Here is a 20,424-nt window from a genome sequence, read left to right on the forward strand (position 1 = left end):
TCAACCAGAGGTCACTTTACTTTGGGACATAATCCGTGAATCAACCAAGATCACCATCAAAGTCCATGCCACGCTACACCACGCAGTAAGCAACACAGTCGGTCATAAAGGCAGACGCACAACACTTTACTCTGCAGAAGACTTCGAGAGTTCTGACGCAACATGTTTAGCAAGCCTGACACGTTTGTGCCTCTTCCGTTTTCTGCCAGCCTCCGAGCCAGCCTGTTCGGCGTCTGCCGACGGCCTCTTCGGGGCCTTCTTCGGCTTCTTGCACGACAGCGGGTTGGGTCCAGCGGGTTTTCTCCGCTTCCTCTTAGCCGCCGCTTCGTCCTCCAGGAGGTTCTCTTGCCTTTTGAGCTGCTTGATGACCTCCATCTGCCGCTCGGGGGCCTCCGACTGCGCCTGCAGCGCCTCCATGCCCTTCTTTTCGCTCTTCTCCGACGGCTTCTCGAGAGTGATGGCGTTGAAGAGGTAGAGAAGCGGCACGCCGACCAGGGCGCGCAGTCGCTCGCTGAGGTCGTGGTCCTGCGTGGCGACCATGTAGTGGTCTGGGTTGCGCTTTCGCACCATGCTGTGGAAGCAGTTGGCGGCCGTGATGGGCTGCTTCTCGTGGCCGCAGCGGCGCACGGAAAACTGCTTGATGACTAGCGTGGCTCCGTACAGCGTTGGGCCGAGGCTCTCCGTCTCGGTCACGGCGCAGACCGTAGTGCAGAGTTTGACTTCATCTCCAAGGTATCTGCAAAAAAGAAAATTATGGTAAAGAATATAAATGTATGCAAAAGAACCAAGACTGTCTCGCTCGCGGCGGGCACCTGCAGTGGTATTCACAAAGCTTTTGGTTCGTTAGGTGCTGTTTGCCGTTGACCGGCCGGTTACGATTGGCTGGCTCCTGCACTTACGAACAATTCTACCGAGTCTTAAACTTCGATTTAAATGTAATCGCGTCAAGAAGGAATGGTTGAGCAGTGGGACCGGCATTATGTGGAGGAAAGTGCGAGAAAACGTCTCCCCATACAGAGTGTAACAGCCAGCTGTCACGCAGCGAATTTACTACCCTTCGCGCTGGAAGGGAAAGCGGCAGTTATCAAATACGCGTCTATCATTCGAATCAATTATGGGTGGCTTGTATTCTGCTACAAATTGCGACGAGTGTGCGCGAAAAGTATTTGCTTGCCTTTAAGACGCGCACTAAACCTCCCATCGCTTGTCATTCTAAATAAGCGATTAAATACTTTTTGGTACTCGCTATGGAGCGAAATATAAGCCCATTACGCGACGTGAGGATCCGAATATGAAAGAGGCGTCGCCTGCAGCATGGAGAAATAGAGAACTCACTTCGGCATTTGATCTCTGATGTTCACTTTGTACTTGAGCGCAGCCGCGCAGAACGTGCCGTCCACGAGTATCTGATACGGTGGTCGGAATCCGAAGGCATTCTTGTAGAAGCTGAGGTGCCTCTGGACCCGCTTGTAACGGTTTATCCTCATTCTGCTCCGTTAAAGTTTAGCTCCGTCAACGTATGCGCTACGGCATGATCACCTACACGTGTCGGCTCACGTAGGAAAACAAGACGTGAATATAGCAACGGCACCCTAGCAACGGTGTGCATTTCGACAATATCGACGTCCATACAACGCTAATGCCGATGCCAATGAAGTTTTTTCAACATTAGCAGCAAGAACAACGAGAGGCGTAGGAAGCTACAAAAAGAAAAGAAAGAACGAAAACGCAATCTTAAACAATTTTGTATCTTAAGCACTTCAAGAGCAATTTAATGCGCGTTTGGCAAAAATGTAAAATGGGGTACGTAAGAACGCTGCATACGCTGCTCTACTCCTCGCGGTGCTTTCCTCCTCGATTCAGAGATTTCATAACCACATAAAGCCAACAGATAACGAAGCCAAGGAAAGCAGCGGGGAAATTAAGTGTAGTTGAAATTGGAATGTAGAAAATAATGAAGAAAGGGGAAATGAAAGTGGACGAAAAGATAACTTGTCGCCGGCGGGAGCCGAACCCGCAACCTCCGCATTACGCGTGCGTATTTCAGTAGCTCAGAATAGACCTTTATCGATAGCATTTATAAATATTAAAAAGGAGCCTATGACAACGTAGACAGGAAATTGTTATGGGATATTCTTAAGCACGAAGGCATAGATGACAATTTCGTGGAGCTACTGAGGGAGATATAAAGAGATAACCGAGTACAAGTTGTATGGGAAGGTCGAAAAGGTAATGAAGTGGTGGGAATTAATTCACCAAGGACTGAAGCAAGGATGTCCTCTGTCTTCACTGTTGCTCGTGCTTTATGTTATGGGCATAGAAAGACAACTGGAATTTATCCTACACGCGTAATGGACAAATGGTGCAATAGAAGGTCCCTGGACTGATGTATGCGGACGACATAGTGCTACTAGCAGAGAATACAAGAGATTTACAGACACTTGCGAATATCTGTGGCAACGCAGCGAGAAATCTAGGCCTTAAGTTTAACAGAAAGAAATCAGGAATTATGATCTTTAATGAAGAAACGAGTAATTACGTGGTGTCAATTCAACAGCAAGTCATACCCATAGTCACGCAAAAATACCTCGGCAATATACGTAAACAAAGGAAAGGCTTACTCAAACACCCACCAAGATAATCTGAAAATAAAGGGGAAGTGAAATGCAGCAATAATGACACACAGAGCACTGTGGGATCACAATAAGTATGAAGTGGTGCGTGGAATCTAGAAGGGAATAATGGTCCCAGCGCTAATGTTCGCAAATACCATTCTAAGCTTAAAATTCGACATCCTGTCGGGGGTTAGAAGTTAACCAAAGATCAGTAGGCTGGTTGGCTTTGGAAGCCCATGGTATAACCACCAATGAGGCATTGCAGAGCGACATGAGTTGGGCCTCTTTTGAAGTCAGAGAAGCACAGAGCAAAATTAGTTTTGAAGAAAGACTCACGAACATGGATGAAAATAAATGGGCGGCTACAGTGCACAAGTATCTGTACCTGAAAAGCGTGGACACAGAATGGAGGAAGAGGTCAAGAAAGTTGGCAGCCAAGTACAGAATAATTAAAACTGTAAATAGACAACCAGGAGTCGTAAGAAAGAAAGAGAAATCGAGACAGTGAATTGGATGTGCAAAGAATGGAAACAAAAAGGACCGTGGAGATTTACAAGAATGAGAAGTAAGAAAGTAAAAGGGAAAATCTGTACGATAACACAAAGAGCAGTGCCTTGCTATTTGAGGCTCAAGCCGGTTGCCTAAGGACCAAAACATAGCAGAGCAAATATTCGGAGCTAGATGAGGCATGTGTATGCTGCAGTAAAGATCCAGAGACCACTCAGCACATCCTAATGGAATGCGACGGGATCCACCCAGCGAGAACCGTAGGTAACGTGCAACTCCCAGAAGCGCTTGGGTTTAAAGTGGACAGAAGCATCAACCGGTGAGCAGTCGAGATAAGCAAGAGACGTTTAGAGTATTGGTGGAAAAAAAAGCAGGGAAGAGATTGATACGACCTGATTACATTTATAGGTAGCAGTACAAGGTAGATATTGAGGGGGAAAAAAGATTAATGAAATGTATACAAAAATGCTAGATAAAAAACATGTGTAGCATACCTGAATAAATCAAGCAGGCTAGGTGACTATTTGTCACCGCCCCGTTTCAAAGAGGATGCCATTAAATCATCATCATCGTCTCATTAAATCATATCATCATGTCCTCGCCTCCTGCGGACAAGCCGCAGCATTTGATCGATTCGATGGAGGCGTGCGATTTTGGACCAGTTGTCCATCCCATTGGTGCAGAAAATTTTGAAAATGGTGATTACAGCAACGAAAATGCTGAAGGTAACATTTATGAGGAGGGTGGCTTATTCTTAAAGCCTTATGAATGGGGCATACTGATGTAAAAGGAGCTTCAAGACGAGTTCTATACTCCAGACATTTTTTCTGCCACATGATAAGATGCTTTACTTTGAGGATCGGATCTAGTATTACAGCGAGAGCAATAAGGGCCCCATGTCGCAGAAAATCCGGTGTCGGTGCTGGCAGAGTTTCTGCGAGCGAAAATTTATATTTAGGTACACCCGGCCACAAAATATTACAGACCATGAAATCTGAGAAAAAGGTGAGTATCTCCGCTGCCTTACAACGGAGCCCGGTGCATTTTGTGCCTCCACTAGAATATGCTAACACACTCATATAGTTTTACTGGCTGCTGCTACAGGCTGCTGCTACAGGCTGCTCGGGAATTGAACATTTTCTCGAGATCCCGTGGTCTGTAAACTTTTGTGGCCGGGTGTACATGTATATGCCATGCCTTGATATATGCCATGCGGTATATATGCGGGTTATATTGCCACACCATTCTATCACTAAAGTTGCTCATACCTCGTCTTACATTCTTGCACAAAGTTATTCCTCGGAATTTTGAGAATGACAGCCCACTAACAAATGTAATAAAACAATAACGCCGACAGGCATGCCTTTATGTTAAATCTTCTCAGACTTAAATATTACAAGTGCGAAACAATAATAGATACCTGAAAATGGCGTAGCTTTTATGGCGCGGCTGTGCATTACCTCCTGGTTCAGCCCACTCAACCCAGGTAGCCACAAACATCCAAAAGATCTCCGGATTGATCCAAACATCCAGCAAAAAATGGGATGTCCTATAGACATCCTTTACATGCACATCCATCTAAGGGACGTACATGGCATCAAAGTTTTGTATGTCCATTGCACATCCATTTAGTTCATTCATCAGACGTACAGCGGACAAAATTTTCAATGTCCTTAGAACGTCTCTGGAAACGGTACTTCAGACATACATTGCACAACGTTTTAGACATCCATGGAACGTTCATAAAGTTTGTACTTTAGACATGCATTGCAGGTCACACACATCTTTCGTACTGTATACGCACTTCTATGGTTTTGACGTGGAGGATGCTGCACAGTTGGTGCCTGTAGTTGGTGCAACGTTCGCACTGTGTCATCAGTGAGAACAATATGTTAAAAATATTTTTCATGCAGCAGGCTCTGTTCCGAATTCTGCTGCAGGATGTTGTCTGCTTCCTGCATAATTTATCACTGTACAAAAACTTATTGGTGGTTTTGGGCCTTCAGCTGTAGCTCTCCTTTGTTTCACTACGTTATCTCTATTCCTTTTTGATGAATACAAGGCTAGTCAAATAGTGCTTTGATGTTTCTATATGTGAATTCTGCGTCTGTTTTGTTAATGAGAAGTTTCATGATGTGTCCTTTGTTCTATTTTACTGGAGGGAGTGCAGCTAGCACTGTGCTGTTGCTCACCTAAGAAATCGTCTTGGTTTTTATGAGAGAACTGTTGCTTTTCAAGTGTTGCTTTTACTGTCATTCTATTTATCCTTTAGTATGTGTATGCTTAGCTGTTATGCTTATGCGATATTTTTGTATTGGTTCGTGCATTCTTTCAGAAACCAAGAGATGGTATTATGATGAGTTTTAGTGTACACTTTATTTCCATGAGACAACAGAGGCAGTTTTTCATTATGTGCAGCCATTTTGTTTGTAATGTCTGCAGTCTGCCATTGTATTTCACTCTGTCTATTGTGTAGATCATTACATACTTGGCAAAAGGTTGATACCAATAAGAGGTTTCACAATAAAGATGCTGGTGTTGACAACTCGAGTTTTTCTTGGCTTAGTAGCAGTGGCACTTTGATTTGTTGTCCCTAACAATCCAGGACTGTCCGAGATGCTGCATACGCGAACGCTCACTGGCTGTAATAGCGTCTCAAGCTGTCCGGGGCAGTCTGGGACAACAAATTGAAAAGACGCAGTGCATGCATGCATGACGAATATATAAGAAACAGCCAGAAATAGTACAAAGCACATCCGTTAGCACAAGTGACTGGCGGCCGGAGCGGCAAGATCACGACGAGTGGCACAAGTGACTGGTGACCGGAGCAACAAAATCATGACACACGGCACAAGTGACCGGTGGCCGGAGCGGCACATTCCATTTTCCAAAGCAGGGGTGGCAGTTAAAAAAGCGTGTCGCGATTTTGCCACTCCAGCCACCAGTCAATGGCGCCACGTGTCGTGATCGTGCCACCGCCAGTCACTTGTGCTAATCTTTTTCCTTTGGGATTGTACATCCGTACGACGTTTTCTGGATAAATCTGGATATCTAATGGACGTATTGAATGTCCAAGGTGTACCATATTATGCACATGTAATGGATGTATCTGGCTACATGAAAAGAGGCCGTGTTTCTACAAGAAAGCTCGCCTACGTGCATAGCGTTTCCCGGCAAACATTAAGGTTGCATAAGCTACAGTTGCCGGGAAGCATGAGAAGCAGTCAGGGATATTTGTATGCTATTGTGTTCCACTCCTTAAAGGCAAAGCTTAAGCATCCTCCAAATTTTGCTTGGGGCACATCCCTCTGTGTTTGGCTTTTTTTTTTCTTGCCTGAGCTCGCATGTGCACCACGGGTACTATATTCAGCGTGCCGTAATTCTTATAATGAATTAGCCGCGAGTGCATCATGTGTCCGTGTGTTTGTCTTCTCAATGTGAAAGTAGATTTTGGGCCGTGGTCTCTAAACTGAATAGGACAGTTGCGCAATTTCAGCGCAATCAAGCTGTGCCGGCAACCACTCATCGACCATAACAACACAAGCTTAGGAAGAGTATTTACGGAATACTCTTTAGGCGTCGGTGTCAAGGAAGCCTTCAAAAAATACTCGTTATACCTATGGCAGAAGAAGGCATTTTATATTTTTAGGCAAGAGAAACACCTCTGGATGACGTATTTTGACAGTTCACACCGAAATGCCATTACATTATGTAGTAGCAGAGTTAAAATTGTGATTTTGATTAGGCATCACAAAAAATTTATCACAACAAAAATCAAAGAGCATGGTCAGCATGATGTTTTATTTTCATGCATGCGCAAAAACGTTGGTTGACAAGATATACGTAACCGAGAAGAGTATCATATAATATTCAGCATCAGAATCAATGCTATTGTAGAAATATGCTATGCAGTATGGATGGCAGCTGAGAAAAAGACTTGCTCAAGAAAACACAAGAGTGGTAACAGTGTGTCATGGCACAAAACAGCATCGTTTTATACACTATGCAGCAGTTTCAGAGTGCCCGAAAGTTGACGGACAATGGGATCTTGCGCTAAGAGCTTGTCCTTTGCAAATAGCGGCTCTGTTGCAATGAAAACAACACTGCAGATGGAAGAAATCCCAGTAAAAAAAAAAAAAAAAAAAAACCTTGGTCCAATCGCAGGTAGGGGCTTCTGCGAAATTGGATTAACCGCAGCATCATTACAATTGGTCACTGCCATTCACAGAATTGAAGGAGGCCCTCTGGCTTCATTTTTGAGCTGTATATGACTGTAGCAGACGAAAAGCGCAAGTGATATTTAGAAAATAGCAGTATATGTGTGTGTGCACAAAAAGGCTGCCTTAACTCGTATCAGTGGCATAGTGACTCTGACGTTTGACTGCTAAGCCTCCTTCGAAGGCTTAGGTAAAGTATACAACTTAATATAAAGGCAGCTGCAGCCCCTTTAATTATGTATTGCATATCCACTCACCACCACCTCACTTGATGGTGGACACTGCAGCTAGCGTTTCCATACTTTTGCTGGCACATTTTGAGCTTCCAGCAATATAAAATTTTTTGAAGCTTCCGTTTTCACAAGAACCTCCATGCACACTTTGCAAAATTTTTGAACAATATTAGGTGTCACATTGTGACATGAAGGAAAGCATGTTCGTGTGGAAAAGCTTCGACTAATGCTTTGCTGCACCTCTGCCACATTTACTGAATTAGTGCTTCTTTGTTATTGCAGAAGTAGCTCTCAACAACTTTGATCACCTCAATCACTCCTTGTGACTGAGTAGTCAGACGGTGCTCAGAAAAATTTTTCAGTTGTATCAACTTGATAGGTGTGCCATTATCAACCAGTGAATTGTGACACTCTTGACACTGTATTCGCTTTATCAGCCTTGAAACTACGTAGCCCGTAAGGTATGCTATCAACTACTCTACTTCAGGACTTAAATCCAGGTCTTCTATAGCTTGAATGGTGCTTGTCTTGAGTTTTGCGTCACTTGTGTTCCACAAATTTTTTACCACATAGCCTTTCTCCTCAAAACAGCTACCATGCTTTCTGGGCTTGAGGAATTGCGCTAGTGTTGCGCTCCTCAAGCTGCATTTAAATTCATATAGTCGCGGTACAGGGTTTTTCGCACGCAGGATGGAGAAGAAGTTTTCAAGGCCATCTTGGCTTAATCTGCTTAGGAACACATACTCAAAGTTGTACTTGCCGAGAAGTACATCTTGGACTTCTAGAGCTCTTCTTGTCGAATGATGCCTGTTTCTACAGGCTTCCAAACAGCTGTTTTCACTGCCAATAAGAATTTTTTAGAACAATTCGGCTGTCGCATTCAAAAATGCAACTGTCCTGATGATTTTTCTCAACCAAATGGCTGAAAGCAAGGTTCATTGTTCGTGACGTCATGAGGCGAAACCACCTAAACACAGTTTCAACGAACCATGCAGTAGTATATGCGTTTCTGAAAATTTTTCTCTGCTCCTCCAGCAAACGCAAACCAGAAGCCGCGTCGTTATGAAAATGAGAAAAAGCCGGGCTTACTTCCATTATATCGTAATGATTTGGATCAAGAACAGAAGCAATCAAGTGCGGCGCAAGTTTTATGTCATCCGTCTTGTCGTGCCGCACAAGGGCCCTTATAAACTCCATATATGTTCACGCAGTTTGTCGGCAAATCATGTTTCTTAACAATTTCTTCGGGTTGATAATGAGCTAACCTTCAGTCAAATGATTTGTTAGATTTTTTAGCAAGTGAGGTACATCAGCCATGAACCAAAGCTATCTCTGTGGGTCATAGAGGTGAGGGCAACTGGTTCGCAGTTTGCTGTGCTTTCAGACAGTAATTCCGAAGAGCTTCCAAAGTGCCCAATTTGCACTGCCCATGTCAGACACAACATGAATACTGAGGCCAATGGACTCGCGTGCGGTAATTAGGTCAACTACTTGAGCTTAGCTGGCAGCGTGAATACAGTTGCCAGTCAGGTGATATGCGATGGTTTGCTTCCACCTAGTGGAAAGATGTCCGAGCATGAATACCAAAATGTGTGTTGCCAAGCGATCGTCGGGCAACGAACCATCAGATAAAGGCAGTGTGGGTGCGCCCAAGACATCACAGCATGAATGGTCATGTGTGAGACCCGACGTTATTTGCATCTTGCCTAGCAGCAGAACCGCATGGTATTCCTCTGGCTTCATGAGACTGACCTGCAGAATGCAAATCAATATTAGGAATAACTCAACTAAAACTCACAATAGTGTTAATGGACGAAGTAGAATACGGACTGAATATGCGCAGGATAGACCATTCAACGAAAAAAAAGAAAAAACAGAAGCAAAGCAAAGCATATGGATATATGTGCTTCACGCATTAGCTGCGTGCCAGCGAAAAGAAAGGTAGAGAGTGTCGCGCATCTTAACTTTCCAAGTAAACAAGGCAACGAGATCTGACACTAGGCAAGCTCACAGTATAGCAGGCTTGGGAAATATTGACTATACACCTTTATCTTGAGGGGATTCCAAAATATGAGTAAGCAGTCCAGGTCGAAACTTTGCATGCGCGATGTGCCTTTGCAGGGTGCGTTCTGAGGGCAAAGGGTAACCATATTCCCCGAGGAGATTGCAGCCCTGCGTCCCGCATGCCATCCGCACCCTCAGTGACTTGACAAGTGTGTTAGCCTCCCACCATGATCCCCAAGTCAACAACTGCTCCAGTGATGACATTTGATCAGCCAGCACTGAAGAGGTGTTTGATATTTTTCTTCAGCTGTACCTTTTCCGCCTCGCTGTTCAAGTACCATTTTTTTTTTTCCGGCTTGTAATTTCCTCTTAGCATCCTCTCAATCGCGCTCTAACACAGCTATGCGTTCCTAGAGTGCCTGGTGGGATGCTGAAAAAAGGTTTTAATATATGCAATATATGTGTAGTTTAAGCACACACTGAAGCATTGAAAGCATCATGTGCAAGGCTTGCAGAGAGGTGCAGGAGCACTCTTTCAGCGATGTAGTATAGAAGAAAGTAGGGGTGTGCGAATAATGGCGTTTCGAAACCGAATTGGATACGAATAGTGTACCTGAAAACCAAATCAAATACTGAGAGGACCAAATCGAATACGAATAGAATATTCGTACAAAACGAATATTCGTGCGAAACAGGGAAATGCTAGAGGCGAGTCACGGAATTACTGCTGTAGCTGTCGAACAACGCAACACGGATGTTCACTAGGGGACGCGCAACTCGAAGTATGTATATTACCTCCGTGACCTTCATGTAATACACGTACGAAAATTGCAGTTTGCTACTGGTGACGACAACCTACAAACTAAGGTCAAATTCCATTTGATGAGAGAACGAGAATTCGAGTCATGGCCTAATTCGAGTCATATCTTATTCGGCCGAATTAGGTATACCAGCAGGGTTTACTAAACGTGGCTGAGCCCTGCTGCCTCGCGCTATCTTGAAGGCCATATATGAGCATTATGAATGCTCATATATGGACACTAACGGACAGCGTTGCGGCGCTTAACCCCTCTTTCTGCCAGATCGTGGCAGAATGCTGTGCGACTTAAAAGTAGGCCCTTCTTAGAGTGCAGCTCTTAGCTGGCCGCTGCTGCGGCGAGAATCGGCATCAGCGGCATAACCGAGCGACCGAGCACAGCATAGGGTGATAGAGCAAATGCAGAGCGCAGCGGGGGATGAAAGACGGCAATAGCAAAGAGAGTGCAAAGAGGAAAGCGGAGGAGGAGAGTATGGCGAAAGGGCGAGAAGCGCAGTGCCGAGCAAAACGGGCTCTGCGGCGACGATGGCTACGAGATGACACCAGAGTAGCGCAAGTCGTCTGTTTACTGACAACTCCAATGATACCATGTATGGAAACAAAGCACTGCATGAGCGGAGGTCTGTCAGCAGTGACTGCTGTGAATCATTCCCATGCGTCACCCACGTGCTGCCTAAGCGAGGCAGTCGCTCAAGACCTTGTTCCGTTTGCAACATGCCGCACAAGACAGATTGTCTGCACCAGCCAATATATCGCAAAATGAAAACACGTATAGAGCTGCGCTCAAATTTCGCATTAGGGAGTATCATAATCAACATCGGTGAATTTTTTTTTTAATGTCGTCGGGAAAACTGGGCAACGCCCTATCCTCACTTAGTAGCAATTATTCGAAAACTATTTGAATAATTTTGAACATTCACTATTTGATCTGTATACCGAATCGAATACAAGAATATTCGATATTAGAAAATTTCTAATATTAACACACCCCTACAAGAAAGCTCTGGTGGCAGCAGGGACTGCTTTGAAGATCACTGTGCCATTGGCTACCACAACACAATGAATAAAAAGTACCATTTACCATTGGTCAAAATCGGTTCATGACAAGCAACAGGTAGGTCGCAGCAGTCTTGAGATGGAGCTGATGGAGGAATGAAATTATTGCATGAGCGCATGGCCACTCACTGACTTTGTGTGTACATCAAGAAACATCAGCTTACAGCAGGGTTCACTTGGAGAAGTGGTGGGCCCTATTGGTGACGCAACGCAGTCTTCAGGAAAGCAGATGGTGGCCGCATGCGCTGTGTAAAAGATAGTGATGCCATATAGGACGCAACAACAAAATGAACAAAAGGTAGCATTTACCGTTCATCAAAACTGGTTCGTGGCACACACCAGGCACGTCACAGCAGTCCTGAGATGGAGCTGATGGAGGAATGAAATTATTGCATGAGTGCACGACCGCACGCTGAATTTGTGTGCGAAAAAAGACTATGGCTTACAGCTGATTTCACTTGGAGAAGCAGCAGGCCCTATTTCCGACGCCTTGTCATTTTCGGGCAAACACCCTGTAGCGACAGGCTCTGCATCAAGGGTCATAGTGTCGTTGGCTGCGTTGTTAAGCCACCGAGAACATTATTGCTGAAATTATTGGAGGCGGGACAAGGAGTAAGCATCAGCATTCACTTACTACTGTCAGTTCGAGGTTCACGTCTCTGTCGAGGGGGCTTCTTGTGCCTCACAACAGGTCCGCGGTCGAAAACTGTTGGAACCGCATTGGGCTTCAGCTTCTTTTTCCCAAGTACTCGTAATATGTGTGGCTCAAATTGGTCTTCAGTGAAATGTAGCTAGAACATTTAGCGAAGGGTTAATCACTCAGGCAGGATGAATAAAATGTCTTTTATACAATTACAAGTGGCTAGTATGTTGCAGTGCTAAACATTATTGCCTGCAAAAAATTCCCTGCATTTTACATCATAACCATAATCGATCACTCAACCTTCGTAACCAAAACACGTAGATGCAATTATTTCAGCTCATGTTACATCGATGTAAAAGTTTTCCCACACAAAAAAAAAAAACACAGAAAGGTGGTTTTAAAGCATTCGCTATTAAAGCGAACATTCCCGGCCTCTGCCTAGAAGTCAATATCAACAGCAAACGTGCGCGATCATGTGAACACCCCCTGCGCATTGCCTGTATCCATAAGAAAACCAAATAATAATTGTAACCCACTGATACATGAATGGCAGCCCAATTCAAAGCGAATTCAAGAACAGAAAAAACGCAATGTGGAGTAGTCTTGCGCTCATCACCTGCAATACCACAGGTATACTTGCATTAATTTTTTCAGGGACTGCATTCATTTGTACACTGTGTCTAAAGGTACGTCGGACGTACCCGAATACCAGAAGCTGAAGGTACGTCGGACACTTCCCGGAACCGGGAGTTAAAGATACATCGGATGCTTTCTCGCTAGCTTCGCGGCTCCCGCCTTCTGATTTTTGCACATGTGTTATGCAACGAGCCTTTGCATGCATCTGCTGAGTGAGTGCAAACTATTTGCGCGTGCTTAGGACCATATGCACATGCGAGCGCATGTGGCACACTTCGGAGATCGCACGAATGACCCATGAAGGCGTCAATGCCACCCGCACGAAGTGTTCCACAACATGTGTGGCGCCTGCCAGCAAAATAAAAGTTAGGGATAAGTTTGCGACATTCAGTGAACTGGAAGCTGCTGTGAAACAATAAAGTTAAGAGAATGTGGTACAGGTTTATAAAAGCGACTGTCGATCTGTCGCACCGGCTACCTGAATGAACAGCTTGAAAAGTACCAAGTGCACTACTGCTGGATCCAAGGGGGAAAGTCCTTCAAGAGGCGTAGCAGGAGGGAGAAGGATACCAGGTAACGTCAAAGCTGGTCGTTGTTTACTTTTTCTTCCTTTCTTTGCTGCCAACCCAGCTTGGTCAACAACGTGGCTGCATTGTTACATCATGAAATACACTGAAATACACATTTGACAAGAAATTTGAGCGGATGAATTGCATATGTAGTTAGGTTTTAGAATGAATGAAAACCTTATTTCATTGCAGTTACTCTACGGCCACCTGCCACAAACCAGAGCATTAAGAGAACCATGACGCCAAGGAGCCCCACAGCTCTTGGCTTTGCATGCCAACAAGAAGTCGGTTAAGAAAAGAATAGAGGAAAAGACAGGGAAACTTGTCCTGCTCAAAGACTTCAGCAATGCCGCCTCTTCCCTCAGACCACAGACAAGGAATGACCTCATGAAGACAGCAGCTCTTCAGCACAATGAGTATGGTAAGCACCTATTATTACAGTGGAAGTTTTTAAATAACCGTCTGGGTTCTCCCAAGGGTTTCAGGGAACCCGTATGCACCTCAAACTGAATAAAGTAAAGCAAACCACTCAAGTAAGGCAGGCTACAATATAAAAAGAATGACCGGCTTATTGCCATGCCGTCATGTCTGGAATTCAGTCTAGTCAACCATGAGATGCCTGCGTGTCCCCGTGTGTTAGATGTATGCGCCACGACCGGCCATGTGCACTGACGCCTCACTATACCACCTCGTCATGGGCCTCATCGTAACATGGACTGCCCGCAGAAATTTAACATTCCTCGACAGTGTGAACTCCTACAGAGTTCCAGTTTCCAGGTTTAGGCAATTTAAGCACGGCCTAACCATGCACCGATGCCTTACTATGCGCGAGATCCAGTGTCCTGCGGACATAGCTCTCTTTGTTGAATGTCACACACACTGCTAGGTTTAGGACATGAAATTTATTTTTACAGCTACAGACTACCACATCCTTGCTGATGGAGAGAAATTCCAGGGGATCCTGCTGTCCAATGAGTCTATGCGGTCAAACATGGATGTCTACCCGGAATTCCTAGGAATCGACGCCACCTATAAGCCCCTTGAAGTTCAGACAACAGTGTGTGATTGCACGTCGAAGACTCCAATGGAGATACAGAAACTGTATGTGTAGCTATGCTTGTGGACAAGTCTGTGCCAGTCTCAAATGGTTGTTTGAGAAGTTTAAGGAACTGCACCCGTCTTAGACAAAAATGAAGTGTGTCATGGCAGACAAAAACCCCTAGGGACGCGACCTTCTCAACGAGAGCTTCCCAGATCCAAAGGTTCTCATCTGTGTGTTCCAAACTTTGAAGACTTTTTGACGTGAAATTGCCTGCAGCAACAGAGGAAAGGGACAAGCCCTGGCACTGTTCCAGAAGATTGTACTGTCAGGATCTAGTGAAACATTCAAGGAGCTGCAAAAGGAATTCGACAGAAACATATGCAAAGAGATCTGTTCCTACTACAACAAAAACTGGAATCCCAACAAGGATGAGTGGTATACCAGACCGAAGTTTATGTGTGAAAACTTTAATAACACCACTAACAATAGAATTAAAAGTCTGAATGCAGAACTAAAGAGCATGATAAAAAAAGAGCAACTCCCTTGAAGAGCTTGTGTGCTTGCTTTTCACAGTACTGAATGCCCTAAGCAACGAGCGCAACCACAGGGCACTGACAAGCATATCCAAGAGACCCTGCAAGCCACCTTCCAGCCCTGAAGAAACCATGTACCAACAATCATTGACTCCCTATGCCTTCAAGCTTGTATAAGGGAACAGATTCACCTGTCAGCCAAGCAGGTGGAGATTGACCATGAAGCAGACGTGTTCACGCTCAAGGCATCATCTGGCAACACAACAACAAAAACGAACTGCAGTTGTTCCCTTTGGGACCCGTTATGCGACTACGCTCATCAGAGAGCCTTCCTCGGTCAAGAGAACTGCGCAACTCAACACTCCATTTCAGACCAAGCTACAAGACCTAGGAGGCCAATGTCTCAGCATGAAAAACACAGGGAGGCATTTTCTATGTGCAGGTAAACCTCTTTTTAACTTAAACACAGTTTTTAGCTTCTTAGATGAAGTTAACGTCCTAAAAATAATGTGTCCGGGTCATGTGTAGCACAGCCTCGCCTTCGAGGCTGTAGCCGCAGTGACATAAGTTCTTATACCACACTCCTCTCAGCTCTCTACTTCAAGAGCCCTGTGGAGGCAGTAGTCCTTGTATGTGACTTATTATATCACCTTTTCGTAGTGAAACTTTTTTTTTGTTGCTCATTTTATTTTGTCACGAATCACTGTCATTCTATTTTACGCAGTTTACAGCGACCCGTTCTTAGGCCTCTTTACAGCCAAATAACATGTATATTTGCAACTCAATTAATTTAATCACTTCATTCATAATACATAAACAATTTATTACCATATGTCATTGCGCTCTTTGGCCATAGCTGGCTCTTGCGCCATTAAACGCCACACATCATCATCTACGTGCAGGTACATAGCCCAACTCGCTGCAGGAGAGACAAGCGAGAGGTACCAGGGCCATGTAAGGGTTTTGTTGGTGCTGTCTAAGACATGGGAGCAAGGGTGAGGCATTGAAGTCGTGGAGGTGTTGCGCCAAGAGGCCACCTCCCCTTCGTCACCGGAGCAAGTTCAACCCCCGTAGAAGAAATATAGGATGCAGAGACACCCAAAACTGGGTCAGATGAGGATTGTAAGATGTTTCAAAGAGCAAATCAGCAGCAGTCAGATGATGCACAAGATCTGCCTCAAGCCTCCTCGGGCCACGCTGGTATGGAACCACTTGAAACCATGTCTGAGAACAGGAAAGTACAGGGTGCCCATGATGCAGGTGAATGCGGGAATCTTGATCAAATGAAAAAGGTACAGCTACTGCAGAATATCTTGCCCTGTGAAAGCATCACTGAGCCTTCAGACAACGTCCTCGAACACCTCGGAAAGCTCAAAGTGCCCACCAAGGTGAAGCCATGGGGTCGACACAAAGGAGCGGAGAAGATTGTCATTGGGTAGCAGCAACCCCAGAAACCAGCAGCAAAACTGCAGCCATTCCATGACCTGCCTACTAAGGAAAAGGAACTCGGGATCTTTCATTGCCTGGTTCCTCAAGGCCTGCAAGAGGAGGTTCAGCAGGGAAAAATGCTTCTCGGTGAGTTGTAAAATATGTTGGTCTTTGTTTATTGCCCTTAGATTTCTCATTGTGAGGCAAGCCCAATCAAACACTTTTAAAGGCGCACTACAGAAGTGTCCGATATCACCTATACGGCCGCAACTACAGCTACATGCTCCAAACATATTTAGTGTTCAATTCACAAAAACAATTTTGGCTCCGAAAATATAGGGCTTTACAGTGGTGCAGGGCCCGAGAGAAAGCTTTTGGACCCTTAAATTGCCCTTATCCCTATTCATAGCATTGTGTCGTGCCTAAAAAGGATCTGATTGCAGGTTCAGGACACTTATTCTGGGGCCGTATTCTGAAACGTTCGCCTAGGCGAAATCACCGTGCGCGATGATTGGCTAGTTGAGCAAAATTGAATGACGTCGGGCTCAACCACCCAATCAGCTCATCCAATTTTGCTAAAACAGCCAATCGGCGCACGCCTGAAAGCGAAAAAAGAAATTTCGCCTAGGCGAACGTTTCAGAATACGGCCCCTGTGCACTTTTTACAGAAGAGGACCGGGTAGAAACAATACCTTCAAGGATCCCTGAGACAATCCTCTACGAGGACATTGACCTAAGCTGTGTCCTGAAGTACTTCACTGAAGACGGCTGGGTAGCAGTACTGGCAACGGTAAAGGTGAAGAAGAAAAGCATAAAGTGGAGGTGTAATTAATGAGGGACTTGTTGGAAGACGGCCTATCCATGTTTTGTGAGCCATGTTTGTGCTGATTTCACCAAGTCCGTATTTCCTTGACCAGCCGAAATAGAAAAAGTTCCTGATTTTGTAAAGTGTTGCAGCGGCACAAATGTGAAAGGTGTGCTCTGTGAGTGCAATGCAATAAACTTTACTTGCTCTGTGGTAATGAGTTTGTAATGAAAATGAGCACACGAGTTTCCGAAATTTCAACTGCGTTTTATGGACGCTGTGTCGACAGTGACACTTCGCATTAGCTTCTAAAAACAACTCCCTTGAAGTGATTTCCTTGAAAAAATTAGTTCCAGAAGTAGAGGGTGCTGCTTCGTGTGTCCTGTGCTGAAAGCGACCTAAAACGTACGACTGCACTCGAGCCTCGAAGAATAATGCGTAGTAATAAAACAGATAATCACATGAAATCACGCGGAAGGCTCTTGCTATCTTCAGGTGCACTTTTTCGAGTGGCACCGGATTTGCATTTGCAGAGTCATTAATTGGGAAAGCCACATGTGGCTCGGCAGTGCTCACTCTTTGGGCAGCGCTGAGCTTAGCGTCACCTAATGACGTCACGGCACTCTATAAGAAATGCATCACTGTTTTGTTGAACAGGGAGGGAGCAGTCTACCGGCGACAACAATGACGCTGACACGGTAACTTTTTTTTTTTTGGGGGGGGGGGGGGTTGCAGTGAAAGTGCGACGATGCGAGCGCCCGCTCTTTGATACTGCCTCGTGTGTGCCCCGGTGCGCCACGGCGCAAGTCACGGTGCCAAGCGCCGACGCGAAGCGGCGGTCGTTGGGGTGTTGCGGAGCGCAGCGTAGCAACACCCCAAATAAATGAATACTGCTCCAGTCAGGTAGACTGCTCCCTCCCTGATAGTGAGATTATATTTGCATCATCAAAACATTGATGCGTTTATTATAGAGTGCCGTGACGTCATTAGGTGACGCTAAGCTCAGCATTGTGGATGGCTGGCAGGCGCTCCATGTACGAGTCTGTACCACGGAGTAAGATAAAGTCTTATCTTACTCCGTGGTCTGTACAGAGGGGTCCACTGTTAAAGAGAACACCGGAGCGCATGACGTCTGCTCAGCGCCACCGCCGATCGATGGCCGCAACGAGTGTCACACAGGCGCAGTGAGCACTGTGGGCGATGCTCTTTCGTCGTATGGTACGGTCCAGCTGCCGTGCTTCGGATCGTCGCGGAGCAAGCAGCTTGCATAATTCGTGTTCAGCCACTTTCCTTCCAGCTGGAAGGAGAGTGACTGGCTTGATGTATAATCAGATAAATGCCCTTAACATCAGCAGCAATGACCGTGCCGTCTTTTGCTTGCCTTCTTGTTTCATAAAGATTTTTCCGCCTCAAAAAATGTTTACTGTCCACATGGATTCCCATGATTCAACGATAACTCGTGTGATAGCTCTTTATAAATTAATATGCTTGTTAAAGGCGCTTGTGGATTTATTGTGCAGCCTACGCCCTGCAGCGACTCGAATATGCAGTAGTACAAATGAGATGGGCACTACATACGGAGAAGTATTCTCTAATATATCTGTGCCACAAAGAGACATCCGTAAAAAATTATCATGTTTGTCTTGTAAGCTGAAACGGCAAAAATACCTGCTTGTTTATATTTTGCCTCGTCTAATTTTCCTTCAGCTTTGCAATGGTTGGCTATCAGTGTGTGGCCATGCACTCACCGGCCAACTTTAAAAAGGCGTGATTGGCTTGCTTCTCTACTATCCGAAGTGCGGCACCAGACGGTAGCAGACTAGAAAAGAGCACCGCCCACAGTGCTCACTGCGCCTGCGCGAAACTTGTTGCAGCCACCGGCCGGTGGTGGCGCCGAGCAGACTCCACGCGCTCCGGTGTTCCCTTTAACAGTGGACCCCTCTGTACATATATCTGCCACGCCTAACAGGCCACCAGGGGGCGATTCCCCCCTCTTTTTTTTTTCTCTTTACTCCTCTACCCCCCCCCCTCCTCCTTTTTTCTCTCTTTTTTTTAAGTGCAAATAAAGATTATGATTACCCGCTCTTTGTCGGTCTTTCACGTCAGCAGGCGCATGCAAAGGCTCGTTGCATATCATACATGTGCAAAAATCGGTAGGCGGTTAGCCGCGACCCGCCTGGCGACGCGGTTCCGGGTACGTTCGACGTAGCTTTAGCTTCTGGAATTCGCGTACGTCCGACGTACCTACAGCGTTCACCGCTGAAGTGAATGACGCACACATCTAACTAAGCTGGAAAGAATAGATGCTCGAGCTAAAAGCCGCTATTCAGATCTTCAGTAAAACAGGCACCGGTTCATAACAATCACGAAAAGTGCGATCGACAGGCTAACTCATCGCACATAATTGTTCACAGCGGAAAGCAGAATCTATCGTGCTGCATTTCCTACTGAATACCAGTTGACTACGTGCGGGGTGACTGGAGTCTCAGCAGAATATTCAGCAATGCTGAAGACAACCCCATTTTTATGCAACGTACGAATTGTCGCAGCAAAAACGCTGCTGAGCAGGCCGGAAGAACGACAAAAAATGCAGCATTAGGAGATGCTTTGATACGAGCAATAAGAAAAGGCGCCTTACCTCGCAAACAACACTGTTCCTTGTCGGAACAAAGTCCTTTCGGCCAATGTTCAGCAGCCACTGCCTCCTGCGCAAGACGTCACGCTTTCCTTGCGGTATCACAAAAACTGCAATACCATCTTCTGGCTTCTTGCAGCAGTTATAAGCGCAACAGCACGGCATAGCGCTAGCACACAGCGCAGGAAACACAGCAACAACGTTTGCTGGACGAGGAGGAGGCGAGGACGTTGCGCGGCGGCGGCGGAGTTCAAAGAGTGGCGGTACTTTCACATTATCAAGGGATTTGCAGATTTAAATGCCGGCCTTTTGAATGTCGAGAGCGCATGTCTTAGTTTTAACAAATTTTTCAATTGCACAAGGACAAGCTGTTCAAGTGAAGGCGGACATTACATTTATGTCGCTACACTCTCAAATGATGTTTCTTTTTTTTTTTAAAAAAAAGGGAATTTTATTTTCTGATAAATTACGAATCTGCTGACATTCATAATTGTGGAGCGGAAAACATTACGTCTCTATCCGGTTCTGTTCAAAAGTTATGTTGTTTTTTCTAACTGCCCACACACCTCTCTGAAACCGAAACGAACACTTTTTGAAAACGAAACCTACACTTTGATCATTAAAACTAATTTATCGTTGTGCTCAAACATGCAGGATACATTGAGATTAGTTTGTTATGAGATA

General features: G+C 45.3%; 1 protein-coding gene across 4 annotated transcripts; it reads right to left on the bottom strand.

The window, feature by feature from the left end:
- LOC119457998 (rRNA-processing protein UTP23 homolog) lies at window positions 1-20,130 on the bottom strand. Of its 4 annotated transcripts, none has more exons than XM_049670607.1 (7): window positions 19,744-20,130; window positions 12,084-12,240; window positions 11,896-12,003; window positions 11,759-11,818; window positions 11,614-11,694; window positions 11,475-11,534; window positions 598-736 (listed from the first exon to the last, which is right to left on the bottom strand). In XM_049670607.1, exons 1-7 carry the CDS (start codon window positions 19,903-19,905, stop codon window positions 690-692), a joined length of 675 nt encoding a protein of 224 aa, XP_049526564.1. In that variant the 5' UTR covers window positions 19,906-20,130; the 3' UTR covers window positions 598-689. The 4 variants fall into 4 exon arrangements, with proteins under 4 accessions (XP_037575712.1, XP_049526564.1, XP_049526562.1 ...); XM_049670605.1 differs by lacking the exon at window positions 598-736 and adding an exon at window positions 4,496-9,324; XM_049670606.1 differs by lacking the exon at window positions 598-736 and adding an exon at window positions 4,498-9,324 and having other exon boundaries at window positions 11,896-11,976; window positions 19,744-20,127.
- Window positions 20,131-20,424: the final 294 nt, after the last annotated feature.

This window comes from Dermacentor silvarum, chromosome 7 (genome assembly GCF_013339745.2).
Source record: "Dermacentor silvarum isolate Dsil-2018 chromosome 7, BIME_Dsil_1.4, whole genome shotgun sequence".
Lineage (NCBI taxonomy): Eukaryota > Metazoa > Arthropoda > Arachnida > Ixodida > Ixodidae > Dermacentor > Dermacentor silvarum.

Excerpts from the sequence above, each read along its gene's own strand:
- LOC119457998 (XM_037719784.2), bottom strand. The coding sequence starts at position 1,487 with ATGAGGATAAACCGTTACAAGCGGGTCCAGAGGCACCTCAGCTTCTAC. Across the intron at positions 737-1,335 it reads ATCAGAGATCAAATGCCGAA|ATACCTTGGAGATGAAGTCA; the intron begins GTGAGTTCTCTA and ends TCTTTTTTGCAG.